Source organism: Capra hircus, chromosome 1 (genome assembly GCF_001704415.2).
Source record: "Capra hircus breed San Clemente chromosome 1, ASM170441v1, whole genome shotgun sequence".
Taxonomy (NCBI): Eukaryota; Metazoa; Chordata; class Mammalia; order Artiodactyla; family Bovidae; genus Capra; species Capra hircus.
This window is the reverse complement of record NC_030808.1, coordinates 130,452,990-130,470,880: the sequence shown is the minus strand read 5'-3', so window position 1 is coordinate 130,470,880 and position 17,891 is coordinate 130,452,990. Positions and strand designations below refer to the sequence as shown.

General features: G+C 37.1%; 1 protein-coding gene across 9 annotated transcripts in view; it reads left to right on the top strand.

Annotated features, from left to right (window-relative positions):
* The window catches only part of ARMC8 (armadillo repeat containing 8), a 106,247-nt gene that overhangs the window by 36,509 nt on the left and 51,847 nt on the right, over positions 1 to 17,891 (top strand). For 8 of the 9 annotated variants that reach the window (XR_001918255.1, XM_018049962.1, XM_018049961.1 and 5 more), the window contains 8 exons: positions 4,197 to 4,268; positions 5,597 to 5,739; positions 5,844 to 5,941; positions 9,202 to 9,294; positions 12,865 to 12,945; positions 15,551 to 15,626; positions 15,723 to 15,813; positions 17,429 to 17,489. Coding sequence is in view for 8 of the 9 variants with exons in the window: in XM_018049962.1 (XP_017905451.1) it covers positions 4,197 to 4,268; positions 5,597 to 5,739; positions 5,844 to 5,941; positions 9,202 to 9,294; positions 12,865 to 12,945; positions 15,551 to 15,626; positions 15,723 to 15,813; positions 17,429 to 17,489 (715 nt within the window). In the remaining variant the exon portion in view is untranslated. The remainder of the gene's footprint in view (positions 1 to 4,196; positions 4,269 to 5,596; positions 5,740 to 5,843; positions 5,942 to 9,201; positions 9,295 to 12,864; positions 12,946 to 15,550; positions 15,627 to 15,722; positions 15,814 to 17,428; positions 17,490 to 17,891) is intronic. The other variant, XM_018049963.1, reaches the window with a different exon arrangement.

Sequence of the window (17,891 nt, the reverse complement as noted above, 5' to 3'; positions counted from 1 at the left end):
AGATAGGCTTTTATTTTATATAAATTGAAAGACAGGAGAAAAAAGAAATACATTTACTGAATTCTTTTATCTTTTCAGTCAATTTGTTCTGAATGCCTGATATGCTGGAGATGATGGAAAAAACACTTGGCATAAAAGACATGGGTTGATGGCTCTGTTATTATTATGGGGCTCTGAGAAGTGCCCCAAACCTGAGTCTTAGCTTCCTCATCTGTAAAATCAGGTTAATATTACTTAAGGTTGTGATGATTAAATAATAGGTATGGAATGCTTTGTAAACTTCAAAGCAATGTATAAGTTTTGCATAGTTTTGTTGTGCTCCCATCTTTATAATTGTGTTTCTAGTTTACAAAAATATGGATTTCTATATGGTATGTTTTGTGATCCATTAATAGTAACTTCTGATATTTCCAGATCATACTGGTTTCTTGCCCCTGAAGAGGAAAAAAGTAATGAGTGTGCTATGATAAAGAGCACTAGAAAGGATACCTACCTAGACCTGGGAGTTGTCAGGGCATGCTTCCTGGAGGATGACACTGACATATAAGCTCAGACCTGAAAGATGAGTAAAGTTAGCCAAGGAATGATATAAGGGAGGGGATGATAAGGAAATGAGAGAGAGCGAATAGCTACACTCTGGAAACTGAAAGAAGCTTCATTTGGCCGGCTCTGAAATTGAATCTGTCACTGTACTTAGGTCTGCTAAAAATGAGTATATGTGTTGATTATTGTCTCTTGCAGTTTTTAACTCTTTCATAGAAATGATCTTCTGCTATCCTTTTATATTAACAACTAAATAGAATTTATTTGCAGGGTGTTAACATCTCTTCTTTAGTATAGATAATATTTTACTTGTTAGAGCCAGAGCAAGAATTGTTTTCTTTAGACATTGGTCCATTTAATTATTCTTAAATTTGTTTATTCGTTTTTTGGCTATACTGAGTCTTCGTTGTTGCACTTGGGCTTTCCCTAATTGTGGCGAACGGAGACTGCTCTTCATTGCAGTGCGTGGGCTTCTCATTGCAGTGGCTTCTGTTGTTGCTGACCACAGGCTCTAGGTGCAGAGGCTTCAGTAGTTGCAGCATGCAGGCTCAGTAGTTGTGGCACATGGGCTTGGTTGCCCCATGGCATGTGGGATCTTCCCAGACCAGGCATCGAACCCGTGTCTGCTGTATTGGCTGGCAGAGTCTCAACCACTGGACCACCACAGAAGCCCCATTGGTACCTTTTATTAATTGTGTTCTCTTTAGTCTGCAGTTACTTTATAACTACCAGCTGCCTCCGTCATGTCCATTTTTCAAACTAGTAAGGAAATTGGAAAATTGGTTTTGGAGTTTTGTTTGCTTTTGTCTGTAAAAACATTTACTCTGGCATGGTTTCAGAGTATTGAAACCATTGGGTTGTATTTATAAGATTAGGGTCACTCATTTCTGCTCAGTTTAGGAAGAATGGGGAGAAATCTGGGAAAATGTTAGAATTAGAAATTCCATAATAGAAAGCCTCTAGAATGGCACCTGGCAAAAATAAACTTTCAGTAAGCTCCCGGATGCATGAGTGTGCTGCGTTAGTATAGGCAGAACACATTAAGAGAAGAGAAGAAGAAGGAAAATGACAGACTGCTAGGTTAGAGTCTATAAGCCGACAGTTGGGAAGTCAGTCTCTAAGAAAACAGCAGGCATCTATAAGGAGGCAGGAGCCTAGATGTACAGTCTCTCATTAACTGTGTTTTGCTCAGTGAAGCTTCGATATCACATGAATTTTAAAATCATATATCGGAGCTTGGTTAAAACCATAGTAAGCTTCATTCAATTTAGTCCTCATGAGGAAACAAATGAACAAAACACTCCTGCTTATCCGCTATAAATCATATGGAAGATCTGAGGGATATTCTAGAGAGAGAGAGAGAGAGAGAGAGAGAGAGAGAGAGAGAGAGAGAGAGAGAAGGCCCTCAAGCACTGAGCTAAAGGAAGAACCCTAACAAGTACAGTGTTTGGCTCAAGACTGGTGAAAATGCTATTCTTATGGGGAGGATCAGCTTTCAGCAGACCACCACATCATAGCAGCACTTTCCTGTAATAATCAAAAAAGATAATTAAGGAGAGGGGTATTATTGTTACCAGGGTTTTTAATGCTGATGAAATTGGTTGGTGTTGGAAACACAAGCTGACAATAACATGAAGTCATTGATTTTAATAACTCCCTCTCCACCTCCACCCCGCATCCCTTCCCCCTGGTTTTCTATCCTGTTTTTCTATAAGATCATAGTTTGCCAATTATAGGACTTTTTTAGGAGTATAACTTCAATGGTTGACAAAAAATTTCTATGTTGTAGAGCTCTGCCACCTAAGAGAAGTTAGGAGAGATGCTCAGCAAGTAACTAGGGGAATGTATTTTGGCATATGAAAGAAAGATAACATAATGTTTCAATATGTTAGTGCTTAAGCATGAACATGTTAGAAAACTTAATGAGGTATGAAAGCAAGAGCTGAAACTGTGGGCTGATATTGGTATGGTATTGATGACCCCATCTACCATGAGTGCCACTTATTTGATTTTCCAAAATGAAGTAACCTTTAATAAAAAGTATAATCTCCCTTTTATTTACAAAGCAGGTACAATACTGAAAAATACAGTTTTCTTGAAGATTGTGCAAAAACTGCTTTCTGTTTTAAAACTATGGCCAGAAATTTTCAGACATCTTCATAAACATCTGAAATGTCCCTGGGAGGCTCTGATGCCTTCTTCCACAAGAAGAAGAAGGTTTGAGAACCATAGTGTTTTTATATTAAGATAGCACTACTGACCAATTACCTTAAGTTTTTTTTTTTTATTAAACATTTTATTAGTACTGGGCTTGCTGCTGCTGCTGCTAAGTCGCTTCAGTCGTGTCCGACTCTGTGCGACCCAATGGACAGCAGCCCACCAGGCTCCTCCATCCATAGGATTCTCTAGGCAAGAATACTGGAGTGGGTTGCCATTTCCTTCTCCAAGTACTGGGCTTATTTTGAGCTATTTATTTTTTCTCTGCCTGTCCTTTGAGAACAACCATGTGTTTGTGAACCAGCTGGTCATTGATAGAGATACTCTTATTGTGGAAAAGAGTTTCACTCCCAGAGAAATGGAGATCTGAGTGTAGCAAGAGTAAAAAATACTGGTGAATAAATGGGAAATATAAAAGATATTTTCTGGGACTTCCCTGGTGGTCCAGTGGCTAAGACTCCCTGCTCCCAATGCAGGGGGGCTGCGGTTCAATACCTGTTCAGGGAACCTGATCTCACATGCCACAACTAAGACCTGGTGCAGCCAAATAAGTAAATATCTTTAAATTTTAAATAAAAGATGTTTTTGTATTTTTTAATCTCCTGAAAAGTGACTGTTTAAGCAAAAATTGTACAATATAGAAAATTCCCTGGCTTCCCAGTGGTTAGGACTCTGTACTTTCACTGCAGGGGTCCAATCCCTGGTGGGGAAACTAAAATCCCACAAACCTCATGATGCAGCCCCCCCCCCAAAATAGTGCAATATATCATGTTGTTCTAACTAGTTTAAAGATGTATAACAGCAGGTCAAAGAATGAGTGGGAAGATGGAAGTATGTTTGCAAGACTCTTACAGTTCACATGAAGTAGGACACTATACCTTGAAGACTGTGATAAGTTAAAAGGTACATATTGTAAACTGTAAATCTACCACTACAAAACAACAAAACAAAACCCAAAGAAGTACAGCTAGTTAGACAATAAAGGAGATAAAATGGAATCACAGAAATATTCGGTCCAAGGAAGTCAGAAAAAGAGGAAAGTAAAGTCATGGTCCCTGAAACAAGGTCAGGTCTATTCCTTGGGCTGGCTGCTTTTACTGCCTGCTCCCAGAGCTATGCATGAGAAGATGGCCTGCATTTCTTATTATTCAGAGGATCAGTGGTCTTTTTTTGAAGAACTCGGCTTTCTTTGTATTGAAAGTCTTTTGCTGATTCTCAGGCTGTCTCTCACTCCCCCTCCACTGCTGCCCTCCTGTTTCATAGCCCCTGGTTGCATAGCCCTGTCTCTGTCCCGTCTCTTTAGCACTCCAAGCGGAGAAGTGTCAGGGTTTTACTTTGTCACTTAACATCCGTACTTGACAATCCAAGATGCTGTAAAATAAAGATAAATTAGTATCTCAACACATCTTACCCTTTTTTCTTTTCCTTGAATTTAGAGACATGAAAAATGCTGTAATTGGGAACAACAAGCAGAAAGCCAACCTCATTGTTTTAGGAGCTGTTCCAAGGTAAGTTTGCTACCATCCCCTTTTCTGCTGTTCATATGAAGTTTCAGATGTGTTCTCATTCTCAGTCATAAGACCCTTCTTTTTTCTGTATTGTCTGTCCTACTTTTTTTTTTTTAATAAATGCTTTGAAGTATATGAAGCATCTCTTTTAAAAAATTAAGATACCAAGGAATGAAATATATGAATACTTTTTAGAGGTTTGGGAAGATCATTGACCCTGCCATAAAAGGACACGTTGGGTAAATAAGCAATGTACACCATCCTGATTCTTCCCGGTCTCCTCAGAGCTCTGGCAACTTTTATATGATGGGATAATAATTTTTTAGGATTCTCAAAACCTTTTTTGAAATTTAAAAAAAAATTTATTTTTTGACCCTGCTTTTTAGAATTTGCTGGCTTTTAAATTAACATAGAAAGTTTCATGTCTTCTGATGAAGCTATTAAGCTTCTTTTTGGCAGACAGTGACAATTGTTTAACTGCTTCTTTGCCTTTGCTACCCAGAATTAAGTTTTATGTGCAGTTACAAATTTTTCATTCAGAATTTTTAAATGTCTTGCTTTTCTCCTTTTTTCTTTCCTGTCTTTTAATGTAGGATTGTTTAATGGTTTTGTTGTTTTTATTATAATCAACCATTGGTAACTGTAAAGCTGTCAGCAGCCTTTCTTAGGGGACTAGTGCTCAGTATATATAAATATGCTTTACGGAGCATGAAGGATGTACCTTAGAACATAAAGGAGATAGTCATATGTTATAGACAATTGGAATTTGGGGAGTAGTTTTTTGACAGGCTAGCCTAGAATAGAATAGGATCTTTTGATGCCCCAAATAGGAGAATTAGAGAAAGAAGAGAACTTCCCTTGTTTGAAGAGCTGCACAAGGACTCTGAGTATTCCCTCTAGGCTAGATGTCTGTGATCTCTGAACTGTGGTAGTGGATATTCAGGGTCCTTAAGATCCACCGGCACTTGGCTTTGGGAATCTTCATATCTTGAAGTGTCAGATAATGTGGACTGTCGTGCTGGCTGTTTCCACAGGACATCGCTTGTGGACAACTCTCAGATTTTGAAGTTCTGATACACTAAGATTGTATGATAATTCTGTTGTTCACAAAGAAGAAAATCTTTTTTGGTTCTCCCCGCTGCCGATATTCCTTTATTAAATTAACAGCTTATATAAAGATATGACCATTTCCTAGCAGCCTGTAAACTCACCTACCATATTTTCAGTGTGTGGGATGTATTGGTAGCCTTTTCTGTAACATTACTTTTAGCTAATGTTTACTTTTAAGTTTTTTAGTCTCTTCTGTTTATCAAGTTCTTTCTTTTTAGATTATTGTACTTGCTTCAGCAAGAAACCTCAAGCACAGAATTGAAAACTGAATGTGCAGTGGTATTGGGAAGTCTTGCTATGGGTACTGAAAACAATGTTAAGTCTCTACTAGATTGCCATATTATCCCTGCCTTACTGCAAGGTATGTAAGGAAGTCATTTTTATACAGGTAAAAAGTAGAATCAGTTTGCAGCGTTTTAAATATAAGTTGAAAGCATGAGTCTCAAATCTGTTTTCTCTTAACAGGACTACTGTCCCCAGACCTGAAGTTCATTGAAGCTTGCCTCCGATGCCTGCGCACCATCTTCACCAGTCCCGTCACTCCAGAGGAACTACTGTATACAGTGAGTTTTAGGTGTTTTTCAATCATCAAGTTACATTTTTACTAACAGCATACTTCTGATTTACTTAGCTTAGCATCTCATAACTGATCTTAGCTGTGATAACTATGTTATAGAAAAGTCTCAAGAAATATTTGAATTGCTAATTTGCAAATATCAAATGTTCTAGGCTTTGTAAAGCGGTGAAAGATAGCCCTAGACCTTGAGAAATTTATAAGCTGGGGTTTTTTGTTGTTTTTTGTTTTGTAAAGACCTTTCTTAATTTCTTAAAAGGAAACACATTTAATGTACTCACTATAGGTTAAATCTGGTAGAGGAGGCTTTATAGAGAAGGTAGAATTTGACCTGATCTTGAATAATGGATAAGATTTCAAGAAGTGTAGAGAAAAGAAGCTGTTCTAGGGCACATCTTTGAAAAAGAGAATATGCAGGACAGTGGACAGAATAGTTTAATGCAGGAAGGGAATCATTGTTCATTTCAGCTGAAAAGGTGAACCAGAAGCACTTGTTAGAGGCTTACTTACCAGGCTAGGATCAGAGAATACATGTGAGAGAATCTAAAGATCTTCAGAGTCATTCATTGGTTTTCAGAAACTTCAGGGATTATTAGAGTGTATTTTTATCTGTTGCTTATCTGGGGCTTTCTTAATAAAATTATCAAGGCTAGTATTTTTTAAACTCTCTTATCCACAATTCACAGTAGGATTGTATTTTCCACAGCCACACTATGTGTGGGGGGTGGGAGGTGGGGGCGCAGAGTGGTGGTGGGAATATCTTGAGATAGTCTTCACAAAACAATTACATAAATGTGGTGCCTTCTGACTTCTGTTTTATTCTTTTTCATTTTAAAAAATGCTGGTTGTGATTCTCTGAGCTGAGATGCAGAATCATAGTTTCAAAGTGGACACAGTATGTATTGGAGATCTTGTCCAGGGTCATGTTTTACAAATACTTCAAAAATATAAGTAGTCAAGAGGCACAGGCAAAGCAGGCAGGGAGAGGGACATGTCATGTGCCTCCAGAGTTTGTTTTTCCTATATTAGACACTTGCTCCTCTGGCCTGTAATGATGCCTAAGGTCTGTAAATGAGGCTTGTGGGTCATCTCACACAGCAGGGAGCTAAATTATGAAGCATCTTGATTTTCTACCTCAAGGATTTGTGTAACATTCTTTGGGGAACCATGGCTCATAAATCCATAGACCATTTACCACAATGGTTCTCAAACTTGAGCAGGGACCAAAATTACCTGGAGAGCGTATTAAACACAGAATCCTGGACCCTACCTCCAGAGTTTCTAATTCAGTCAGTGTGGGATGGGGCCTGAGAATATGCATTTCTAACAAGTTTGCCAATAACTGGTAAACTTTAGTATCTGGTAAACCAGATGCTACTGGTCCATGAGAACTGGTCCACTCTCTGAGAACCACTGGTTTACTGTAAGCATTTCTAAATTGAGGAAGCATTCTCACAGCATTCTATATAGAACTCTCCATCTGAGTATCAGTCTGTTTACTTAAGGATTTCCGATTGTCATTTTTACAAAGAAATTAAGCCAATCACTCATCTTCTTTACCCTAGAAGTTTTTTCCCAACCCTCAGCCCAGTAATGGGGAAGGAATTGACCCTGGTCAACTTATTCAGCTCCTTCCTTCTCTCTCTCTAAATTGATTTCATGATCTACTAATGGATTGTGGTGCATAATTTGGAGAATGCTGCTATATATACCAACTTAGCTTCTTTTTGCAAGAAAAATTAAGACACAGGGACTTAAGGGACTTTCATAGGATACCTAAATTATGAAACAATTTTATGCCTCAGAGACCGTGGAGACTCTAAAAAATGCTGGGTGGGATAATGACAGAGAGTAGTATTTCAGTGTAACTAACTGACATCTGTGGGTAGGATTGTATAGAGACCAGCTGCCATAGCAACTCAGGCACTAAACTAAGGAGCACAGAATCCTGTTGAAGAGGGCAGAATGTCTAGTTTGAAATTGTTTATAAGATGAATGACTTTGGGGGAAATTATGTAACTGTACTTTGCCTTGTTTAATCAACCAGAAACTGCAGATATGTAACACAGCAGCTTGCAGTATCTTAGTTCCCTGGCCAGGGATTGAACGTTGGGCCCACAGTAGTGAACACCCTGAGTCATAACCACTGGACTGCCAGGAAATTCCCTCATTTTGTGTTTAAACTGCTTATGACAACACAGGGTTATAACAAGCAAGGGGAAAAGATTCTATTTGTAGGCATCTTCTATAAAAATAGCCTACTATTTTCCTACTTAGCTTTTATGTATCTTGGGCATTAGGGAAACCCCAAACCTTGTTTATCCCAACAGTGATATTCTTTAAGTTTCCTTCCTTGCCCTCTGTTGTCTTTTGTCAAAGTGTGGTCTGTGGACCAGCAACATCAACCATTAGTTGGGAGTTTGATAGAATGCCAAATCATAAGTCGTACTTCAGACCTACAGAATCAGTCTATACATACAGAGTATCCCCTGAGAACATACATGCAATGCGCGTTCGTATCTGAAGAGCATTGCTGTAGGACTTATGACAGCACTGACTAGGACACTCGAGCTAAGTCTCCTTTTCCATCTGTGGTTTGGGCCAGATATCCTCTCAGTGTTTAAATAATGAAAGAGGAGATTTTTTGAGAGCCCTGAGGCAGATTGGGTGGATTCTTCTTTCTTCTGTACCATCATGTATGCTGTGAAGTGTCAGTAGTAGGCAGAGAGTGGGCTGTAAGTGAGAAGCTGCTTTTATATAAACTGTCTTGTCTTGTGAAGACTGAAATTAGCTCACTACAGTTATTAGAAATGTTAATCTGTTACTGATACTTACCAAAACATCTCAGACTTCAAAATTGTGAACTTTTATTTTAATACAGTAATTCCTCCTTATAAGCTATGTAGTAAGTATTTATCTTATTAATTATGTCACATTTTGGTTTTGGAGTAGATTATGTCAAGTAAATGATCTTGTTTTATTGTGGGGATGTTTATGGGAGAGAAATTGAGAATTTCCTGTTCTTGTATTTTATTATCAAGCATGAAAATTGAAGCCCCTTTCCTTGTCCTTTGCCTAAACAGTTTTGATTACATGTTGCTTTTGTGTTGCTGTGTTCCTTAAACAGACTTGATTTACTGTCATTAAGATAAGAGGCTTACATGCGTACCTGTCCTTGGAAATCAGTGTTAAAGACACTCACGGAGTCTGAGTTCCCTGTTGCTCTGCTCTTCTTCCCTTTCACTCCAGGATGCCACGGTGATACCGCACCTCATGGCGCTGCTTAGCAGGTCCCGCTACACCCAGGAGTATATCTGTCAGATCTTCTCACACTGCTGTAAAGTAAGAACCAGGATAATGTTCTCTATAATATAAACACTTGTATGCCCTCAGGAGATGTGCCTTCTTGGTATGTCCTCCTGGAGCTAATCTGTACACATATAAGCAGACCTATGTATGTATATAATTTCTCCTCTTTTTTTTTGACATAAATAGTAACAGACCATACATACTGTTCTGTACCTTGCATTTTTTACTTAGCATTTTGAGGGATATTCCATATCAGTACATAAGGAGCTTCCTCTTTCTTTTTTAAAAAAACAGATGAATAGTATTTTATTGTATAGATGTACAATAATTTATTCACCTTTTTTTCTACCATTGGGCATTTAGCTTGTTTCCAGTCTTGTGCAGTCAGTGCTGCAGCAAATACCCTGTATGCAAGACATTTTTATAATTTACAAGCACCCTCATGCCACTAACAGAACTCAGCTTTCTTTTAGACTGATAAGTAGCATTTGCTAGCTCTGTTCAGGATTATCCATCAGTTTAGGTAGTTAAATATAACTAAACTTCAGGAAACATTGTAGCATATATAAACCCATGTAGCAGTGACAATAGTAATAGACTAAAATCCAATATTGATTTCCCTACTGATACACCAACAACATGTGTCTTTGAAAACAACTGATCTGATGATCTCTGTATTATCACTAATTATAAATTTTTTTTTAATTTTGTATTGTTTACATACAAGCCGGAAGTAAAATTTGTAATAGCATTTTAAGACTGATCTACAAATTTGCATATACTAGTATCAATATGAAATAAATTTGCATACTTTGGACAGGGGAGATAAAGAGGTTTCTAAAACATTTGTGTTCTGAGCTTTAAAGTTATCATTAAAGTTTTGAAATTCTCTCCTTGATTTATTAAGAAGCAAAAGAAAGGTGGTAATAATATTGATTGAAATCCTAACTTCTAAGTTGTTGTCACTTCCTAAGCAGTTATTCAGATTTTGAGAGCAATTATTTGGTGTTTAGTTTAGGAACATGAGGGCTTATGTACTTCCTACCCTGAGGAGACTGCTTCACTAACTCCAGGTTCATGCAGGTTGATTTGGAGAGATTCAAGAGAGACTTAATAAGAAGAGAACAATAGTTCCTCGTCTTTAGTTGGCTCAGCCACTAATTCCTTCATTGTAGTTGTTTTTACACAATCCTGTCTACAACCACAGAGAGAAGGAAGAGGTTCTTTTGTAACATATTTACTGCAATTTGGACAAAGAATGTGAGGAATTAAAAGGTACAATATCTTGTAAATGATGGAGAATGGTATGTACAGAGAATTGCTTTGTGTTTCACCATAATTTCTAAACATAACTCCAAGACTGAAAACAATCTAAATGTCTAACTATATGTGAATATATGTAGTATTTATATCGGGCCTCCCTGGTGGCTCAGTGGTAAAGAATCCACCTGCCAATGTAGGCATCACAGGTTCAATCTCTGGGTTGAGAAGGTCCCCTGGAGAAGGAAATGGCAACCATTCCAGTTTTCTTGCCTGGGAAATCCCATAGACAGAGGAGTCTGGCAGGCTACAGTCCATGGAGTTACAAAAGAGTCAGACACAACTTAGCAACTATACAACAAGTATTTACATATAGTATTTTTTATATGTATAAATATATAGTATTAGTTCGCCATTTGTGTTAAAATAGAGGAAAGAATATATTTGGGTATTTGTTTGTATATATGTAAAATGTCTTGAAGAGTATAAAATAATCTATTAGTATTAGGTCACCTGAAAGCAGGAACAGCTTGGCTGAATACAATGGGAGAGCAGTGAAGTACAGGGAGTAAAAGCAGCCCCCTGCCCACTTGGCTGTTCTGTTGAACATTACCTGTATATAAGTCAGCATGTTAAAATTTGTAAGCCAAGGCTAACTGAGGCTTATCTTCATAATTTATTCTAGTTATGTTTTATTAATAGATAAGAAAAAAATGGATCAAATTCTTAGAAGACCCTTCTTTTCCTTGGCTTCCCCATCATAGTCTCCACCACTACCCTTGTAATGAATAAGCCAGAGACCATGTTTCAAATGAGTCAATTCAAATAGAGAGCATTTAGAGCAGGGCCCCACATGTAGCAGGTACCCAATAAGGAGTACCTATAATTGTAACTGCAGATGCATGAGTGAGAATGAGGTAGGAAAAGAATATACTTCAAGCCTGTGCGCTGGGAATGTCAGTATTTTCAGTAATTATAAAAGCAAGTTTGTACTGTTCTGAGTGGATATATGCTGATAAATAATATCAAGAAGTTGTACTCTGGGAATTTGTCCTCATACCCTAAGGATCTGCACTGAGATGCCGCTTTACTAATATTCAACGAAACATTGTTTATAATAGTGTGACATTAGAAACTACTTAAAATATGTAATGGGGGTTTGCATGAGTAAACTGTGGAATATTATGTAGTGATTAGAAGTTAGAAAATGTATAGGATCAATTAAACTTCAGTTTTTTAAATGTGTGGAAATTAAGAGAGAAATTGCTGTGTTTTTTTTTTAAAGTACTCTTAATAATAGATAAAATATTTAGGAGCCTATAAAATAGAATATGGCTCTTTTACTACTTGGAGGTAAGAAAATGCTAATCTTTCCAGTTCAAATGATGGATATTTTGGTCTAAGAAGGAATGAGCATCTGTAAGATCGTTATTAGCTAAACAGTGAATTGGAGAAGCGGGTTGAGAGCTCTTTTTCTACACTAGGAACTGGTTTCTTCTGTTGAATCCAGACAGATAGCCTACTTTTTGATGCTATACCTTTATCTCCTAAATAATGATAAACATGAAATACCATCCTTGTCTTGGCTTTAATTGACTTTTCATTATTTGAGTGGATGGGTGGGATATAAAAGAAATCAGTTAAGTACTGGGAAAATCGAAACCTTGCATTAACCTTTAGCCACTTTGAAGATCTTCGGTAAATTGATTAGTAGAAAACAGGTATTTTATTCTTCAGGTAAAGAATAAAATACCTGAATGTTCCTATTTCTTCGCCTACTAACTCTAAGAAGTAGTAATTTTAAAAGAAATGAGAGAGAAAGAGAACTAAAACATGTTTACTTCCCAGTTACAGAGTGTTGTTTCCCACCATCCACTGCTCAGACCTCCCTGACGTGTTGAGGTAGCTTGGGCTCTGGTCTAGTTTCTCTTGCAGCTGATTAGTTTTAGACTTCCTGTGACTAAGTCATCAGTCTTAAGTTGTAAGAATGACTACACTGTCTCCTTGGGCATAGGGGATAAGGGTGTACAAGTGAAATGCAAAATTTGGAGTGCTTCTATTGCTGTGATGATGAGGGCCAATATCAGAATATTCTGTGCCCCCTTCCTTATTCTGGGGAGGTAAGGGGCCAGCGATCCGTTCTAGAGAACTGAGATGAGAGGTAAACTGTGACAGCCCTTTGCAGGACTGAAAACAGTGTCTACCCTGCTCTTTGGGAATGGGTTTATACAAATGTAGAACTGAAAATTCTACATTGCAATGAATGTGGTTTTCTGCTTTTAAGTAAATGCATTATTGGAATGAATTATTACTCTTCTTAATATATTTTCTCTTTTCTTATAGGGTCCAGATCATCAAACAATTTTATTTAACCATGGTGCAGTTCAGAATATTGCTCACCTACTAACCTCAGTATCTTACAAAGTAAGATGTTAAAAATTATGGCCTGATTTTTATATTTTATTTTTGGTTTTTAGAGTCTTGGTCGGGAAAGACTGTTGTTTCTTTGATAGATATTGTGATCAAGAATTGTATTTTATCAGTATAATGTTGTGAGGCATTGTTTTTCCTATAGAATGCTTTTAAAAACAATCTACCTTGCTTTTCCTTTTTATTTTTTTTCTTTTTTTAGGATATGGTTGTGGTATAAATTGCGATTTGATTTTTACTTGTGATCATTGGTAGTCTCTTTTGGTATGGTGTCAGTGCCAAAGTTGCATGTACCTTGAAGTATGTAGGAGCAGGGGCTCGCTTGCTAGATCAGGAAAGACTTTGGATTGACTTCCTATTTGAAATCTTTATTTAACCACAGTTGACTCAAATTTCCAGCATGGTGTTAGCAGTTTAATTGCTAAGTCATGTCCAACTCTTGCGACCCTATGGGCTGTAGCCTGCCAGGCTCCTCTATCTGTGGGATTTCCCAGGCAGGCATACCGAAGTGGGTTGCTGTTTCCTTCTCCAAAACTTACAGCATATACCTACATATACATCAACATTTAAAATGTGTTCTATTTTGTATTTTGAGTTAAAAAAATCAAGGGTTTTCAGATGTGTTAATTTAATTTCTTTACTATCTTTTATATACAGGTAAGCAGTATCATGATATTCTATCAGGCATTTAGTTAAAACTTCGATCATTTCAGTATTGTCCCACTGGTAAGTTGTAGCAAATATTGGGACATTGTCTTTCTTATGTCACATTAGAACTAAGTATGGTAGGAATTTCTTTTAGAGCAGAGAAGCAGTCATTCTTGTCTTCTATCCATTTATGCTGATCCTAGTCTGCTGTTGTGGTCCTTAGCTTTATTGCAGGTATGGCCTGCTAATATGTATGTTTTCCGTACCCCAGACATCGAAAGTTATTAATAGATCTTGGTGAAGATCTCACAAAGATAGGAATGGGGACTGGAACCAGCTTGAAACTAGCTAGAGGCTAGGGGAAGAAGTATATGCTAGAACTGCTTCCTCTGCTTTGCACAGAGCATTGTAGGCTGAGACCAGTCAGCACTTGCACGTCAACAAACAGTTGCTAGGGTCGTGATCTACTGCTCTTCTTTTCCATCCTCTAGCTTCATTAATTCCTCTAGTTCTTCCTCCATTTCTTTCTTTTTTCCACACTAGACTTCCTTATCTACTATGACAAGTTACAGGTTGTAGAAGGAAAAAGGTTTTGATAACTACTCTCGCCAAGGTTTGCTCCACTGACAAAGTGTCATGAACATATTCTAGGTTCCACCTGTGGGCTTGTGCTTGTGCTGCAGAGCATCACCCAAATGAGGGACAGGGCTTCCTCACATCCCAGCTACCTATGCTGCCACTCTTGGGCTCCACAGAAGAACCTTACTCAGACTTAGAAGTAAAGATTAGGTCATTTGGTGAAAACTGAACAGAAAGAATGAAAACTAACAACTTAATAAACTATGTTGTATATGGTCAAGAATTTGAGCCTTGGTGTCATCCCAGACCAATTACCTAGTTTTGAGGTATAGTAGCATAATTTATGGAGAAGGAAATGGCAACCCACTCCAGTACTCTTGCCTGGAAAATCCCATGGATGGAGGAGCTTCGTGGGCTGCAGTCCATGGGGTGGCTAAGAGTCGGACCCGACTGAGCGACTTCACTTTCACTTTTCACTTTCATGCCTTGGAGAAGGAAATGGCAACCCACTCCAGTGTTCTTGCCTGGAGAATCCTAGGGACAGGGGAGCCTGGTGGGCTGCCGTCTGTGGGGTCACACAGAGTCGGACGCGACTGAAGCGACTTAGCAGCAGCAGCAGCAGCAGCATAATTCATACAGGCTTCCCTGATGGCTCAGTGGTAAAGAGACCACCTGCTAATGCAGAAGATACAAGTTTGATCCCTGAGTTGGGAAGATCCCCTGGAGAAGGAAATGGCAATCCATTCCAGTATTCTTATCTGGGAAAACCCATGGACAGAGGAGCCTATCAGGCTACTGTCCGTGGGGTCGCAAAGAGTCGGACACGACTTAGCAACCAAACAAAAACAACAAAACACAATTCATAAGTATTTCTGAAGTTGAATTAGTCCTTTTTTGAACTTTTTTATAACTTTCTTTCCTGTTCTCTTCCCCCACTCCCCATGCCATACACAACTATAAGAGTACTTTTTTTGGTCTTCTCTTCAGTTCTCTGGTTTGCAATTTGGGAAGAAGAAATGTCTCACTTGAAAAGCAATTAGTTATTATTGTTATTAAGTTCCCTTTGCCTTATCAACATTGTATTTTTTACAGCATTCTTTTAAATATGATTGGAATTTATCTAGTTCAGTTTTAGTTGCTACTTCTTTCCTGTTCTTTCTTTTCCATTATTTCAAAATTAATTTTAACTTTTTATAATTAATTTTAATTTACTGTACTCTTCAGATATACAAGTCTTATTTTTATTCCCTCAGACCCTTCCTTTAGTACTCTAAGCAGGTTTAAATAGTTATTTCTTCAGAAGAGTTTAGAATCATAGAGATTAAAATTCATATTTGCAAAATTAAAATAAATGCTTTGTTTATTTTTATAGGTTCGAATGCAAGCACTGAAATGCTTCTCAGTTTTAGCTTTTGAAAACCCCCAGGTATCGATGACCCTGGTAAATGGTAGGCTGGAACTTTCAGTGGCACCTACATGATTTAATTTATGAACTTTGTAGATTTAAAAAATTCCTTACTCCTTGTTACTTGTTTTATTTCTAGTTTTGGTTGATGGAGAGTTGTTACCACAGATTTTTGTGAAGATGTTACAGAGGGATAAGCCCATTGAGATGCAGCTGACATCGGCAAAATGGTAAAGTGAAGATGGTGTGGGAGAAAGACACAGCTTTACCTGTCTGCTGTGGGGAGAGAGACAGCACTTTACCTGTCTGCTGTGGACGGCCTAGTCAGCTCACTCTCAGTCCCCATCTTGTCTGGGGATTTTGAAGTCTGACAGTCATGGGATTGTCATCTTCTTAAGTGGTTGTGAGTTTTGTACTCAGTTTGCATGCAGGACAAGAACTCTCCTAACATCTAAGACTGCCTACAGAAAACTACTTCAGTGCATTCCCTTCTCCTTGTATTTCAGTTAAAATAATACAGAATTGGATCAGATTTAACCAACACAGATTATGCTAAGTATTGTCAGGAGAATATAAAGAAACAGAGTTAGTTGAAGTTGATAACCAAGGGGTGATTTCAGAGAATGGGACTTCTTCCTCTTTAGAAAAACAAAACAAAGATTCCTCATAGAGACCATTTATAAAATAGTTATTTAAAGTTTTTGTTAGCACAGTTCCTGGCTTTTGTAAGCAGTCAATACATGTTAATTCTGTAATTATCAATTCATTACCAGATAGAGTTAATACCTGTTATGTAGGGTTCTGTGCTAAGTGAATGGTTTAGTTACAATATTTAAGAAGCCGTGACTCTAATATTTTGGCCCAGATGAGGAATTTTCAGTGAATCATCCTTGCATCATGAATTTTCTGTTTTCTATTTATTTATGTGATTTGTATTTTTTGTTCATCTGCTTTTCGTCTTCAAAGCAGCATTTGCCTTTTTGTTAGTAAGGTAATGGTCTCATGGAACTGGCTTCAAAAAACAATGCAGTAACAAATCTTAAGATAATGATAACAATAATAAAGAATTTAACTACTACAATATAAGTATGGAATTTTACTGATTTGTTTAAAGCTTTCCCTCAAAGCCATAACATGGGGTATTTTATTTTATTTTTTGCCCTCCTGAAAAGGAATCTAATTCAAAATGGAAATTCATTAATTTAAGTGCTTAATGTTCAGTGCTTGCTTAGAGAGGAGAAAGTAATTTTGTTCTTATTCAAAGTCAGATATAATTGTGAAGGTAAATTGTTTTTCAAAAGAAACAAATCATTAATTCTCAAAGCCACTACTGTTAACATCTGACTAGTTAGTTAATATCTTAGGGATAGCTGTAAGTATTATAAGTTAGATACTTCTTCTGTGATAATTCTACTGTTATTAGATTTGAAACATCCCAATTTAACCTCATTTAAACTTAGATACTTTGTTGAATTTATATTTTACTTAAAATTTTTTTACTTTTTGTTATGGAAAATTTCAAACATAAAAAGTATAGAGAAAAGTATAAAGGACTCAAGTGTTCCCAACACCTTGCTTTAATATTTATCCACTCATTTGGCCATTTAATTTTGAAACAACTTTGTAGGTATTTAAAAAATATCTGGCTTACTGTCTGCATATATCAGGTAGTTTTGTTTAATTAACAGAATCTCAGGTAAGAAAGTGTTAAAACCTTCTCCCTCATGATAAGTAAGAGTAGGTGTCTTTTTTCTCCTCTATAGTATCTTAAAAGCAAGTAGAGTTGTTGTTTTTTTTTAATTTTAAAATACTAGCAAAAACTTACTTTCTGCCATCTTATTCCAGTTTAACTTACATGTGTAGAGCTGGAGCAATTCGGACAGATGACAACTGTATTGTATTAAAGGTGAGCTAATTAATTCTTTCTAAAAACGTGAAAATTACCCAGCTATTTAAGCGTTGACTATAAATATTAATATTCCTTTTTCCTTTTACATATTTATCACTATGGCATTTGAACGCAGCAAGAAACATTATGCTCTTCTGCGGGATGACTTGTAGTTTTTAAAAATTGGTTTTAGATGTGATTTGAAAGTTAAATCTTTGCATGTCAAACTTTTTCACTTTTATGGTATTTAGAAGGATGTAAATACTATAAAAATATGTAAGATTCAAGTTAAATAGAAAATATATTTTAATACTTGATTTTCATTGTTTTCAACACAGTTTTGTAGGCAAGCAGTTTGGTAACTCTTCAGATGAAGACTTAATTTCACCCTCATGCCAGACAATAAAAAGGTGTAATGAG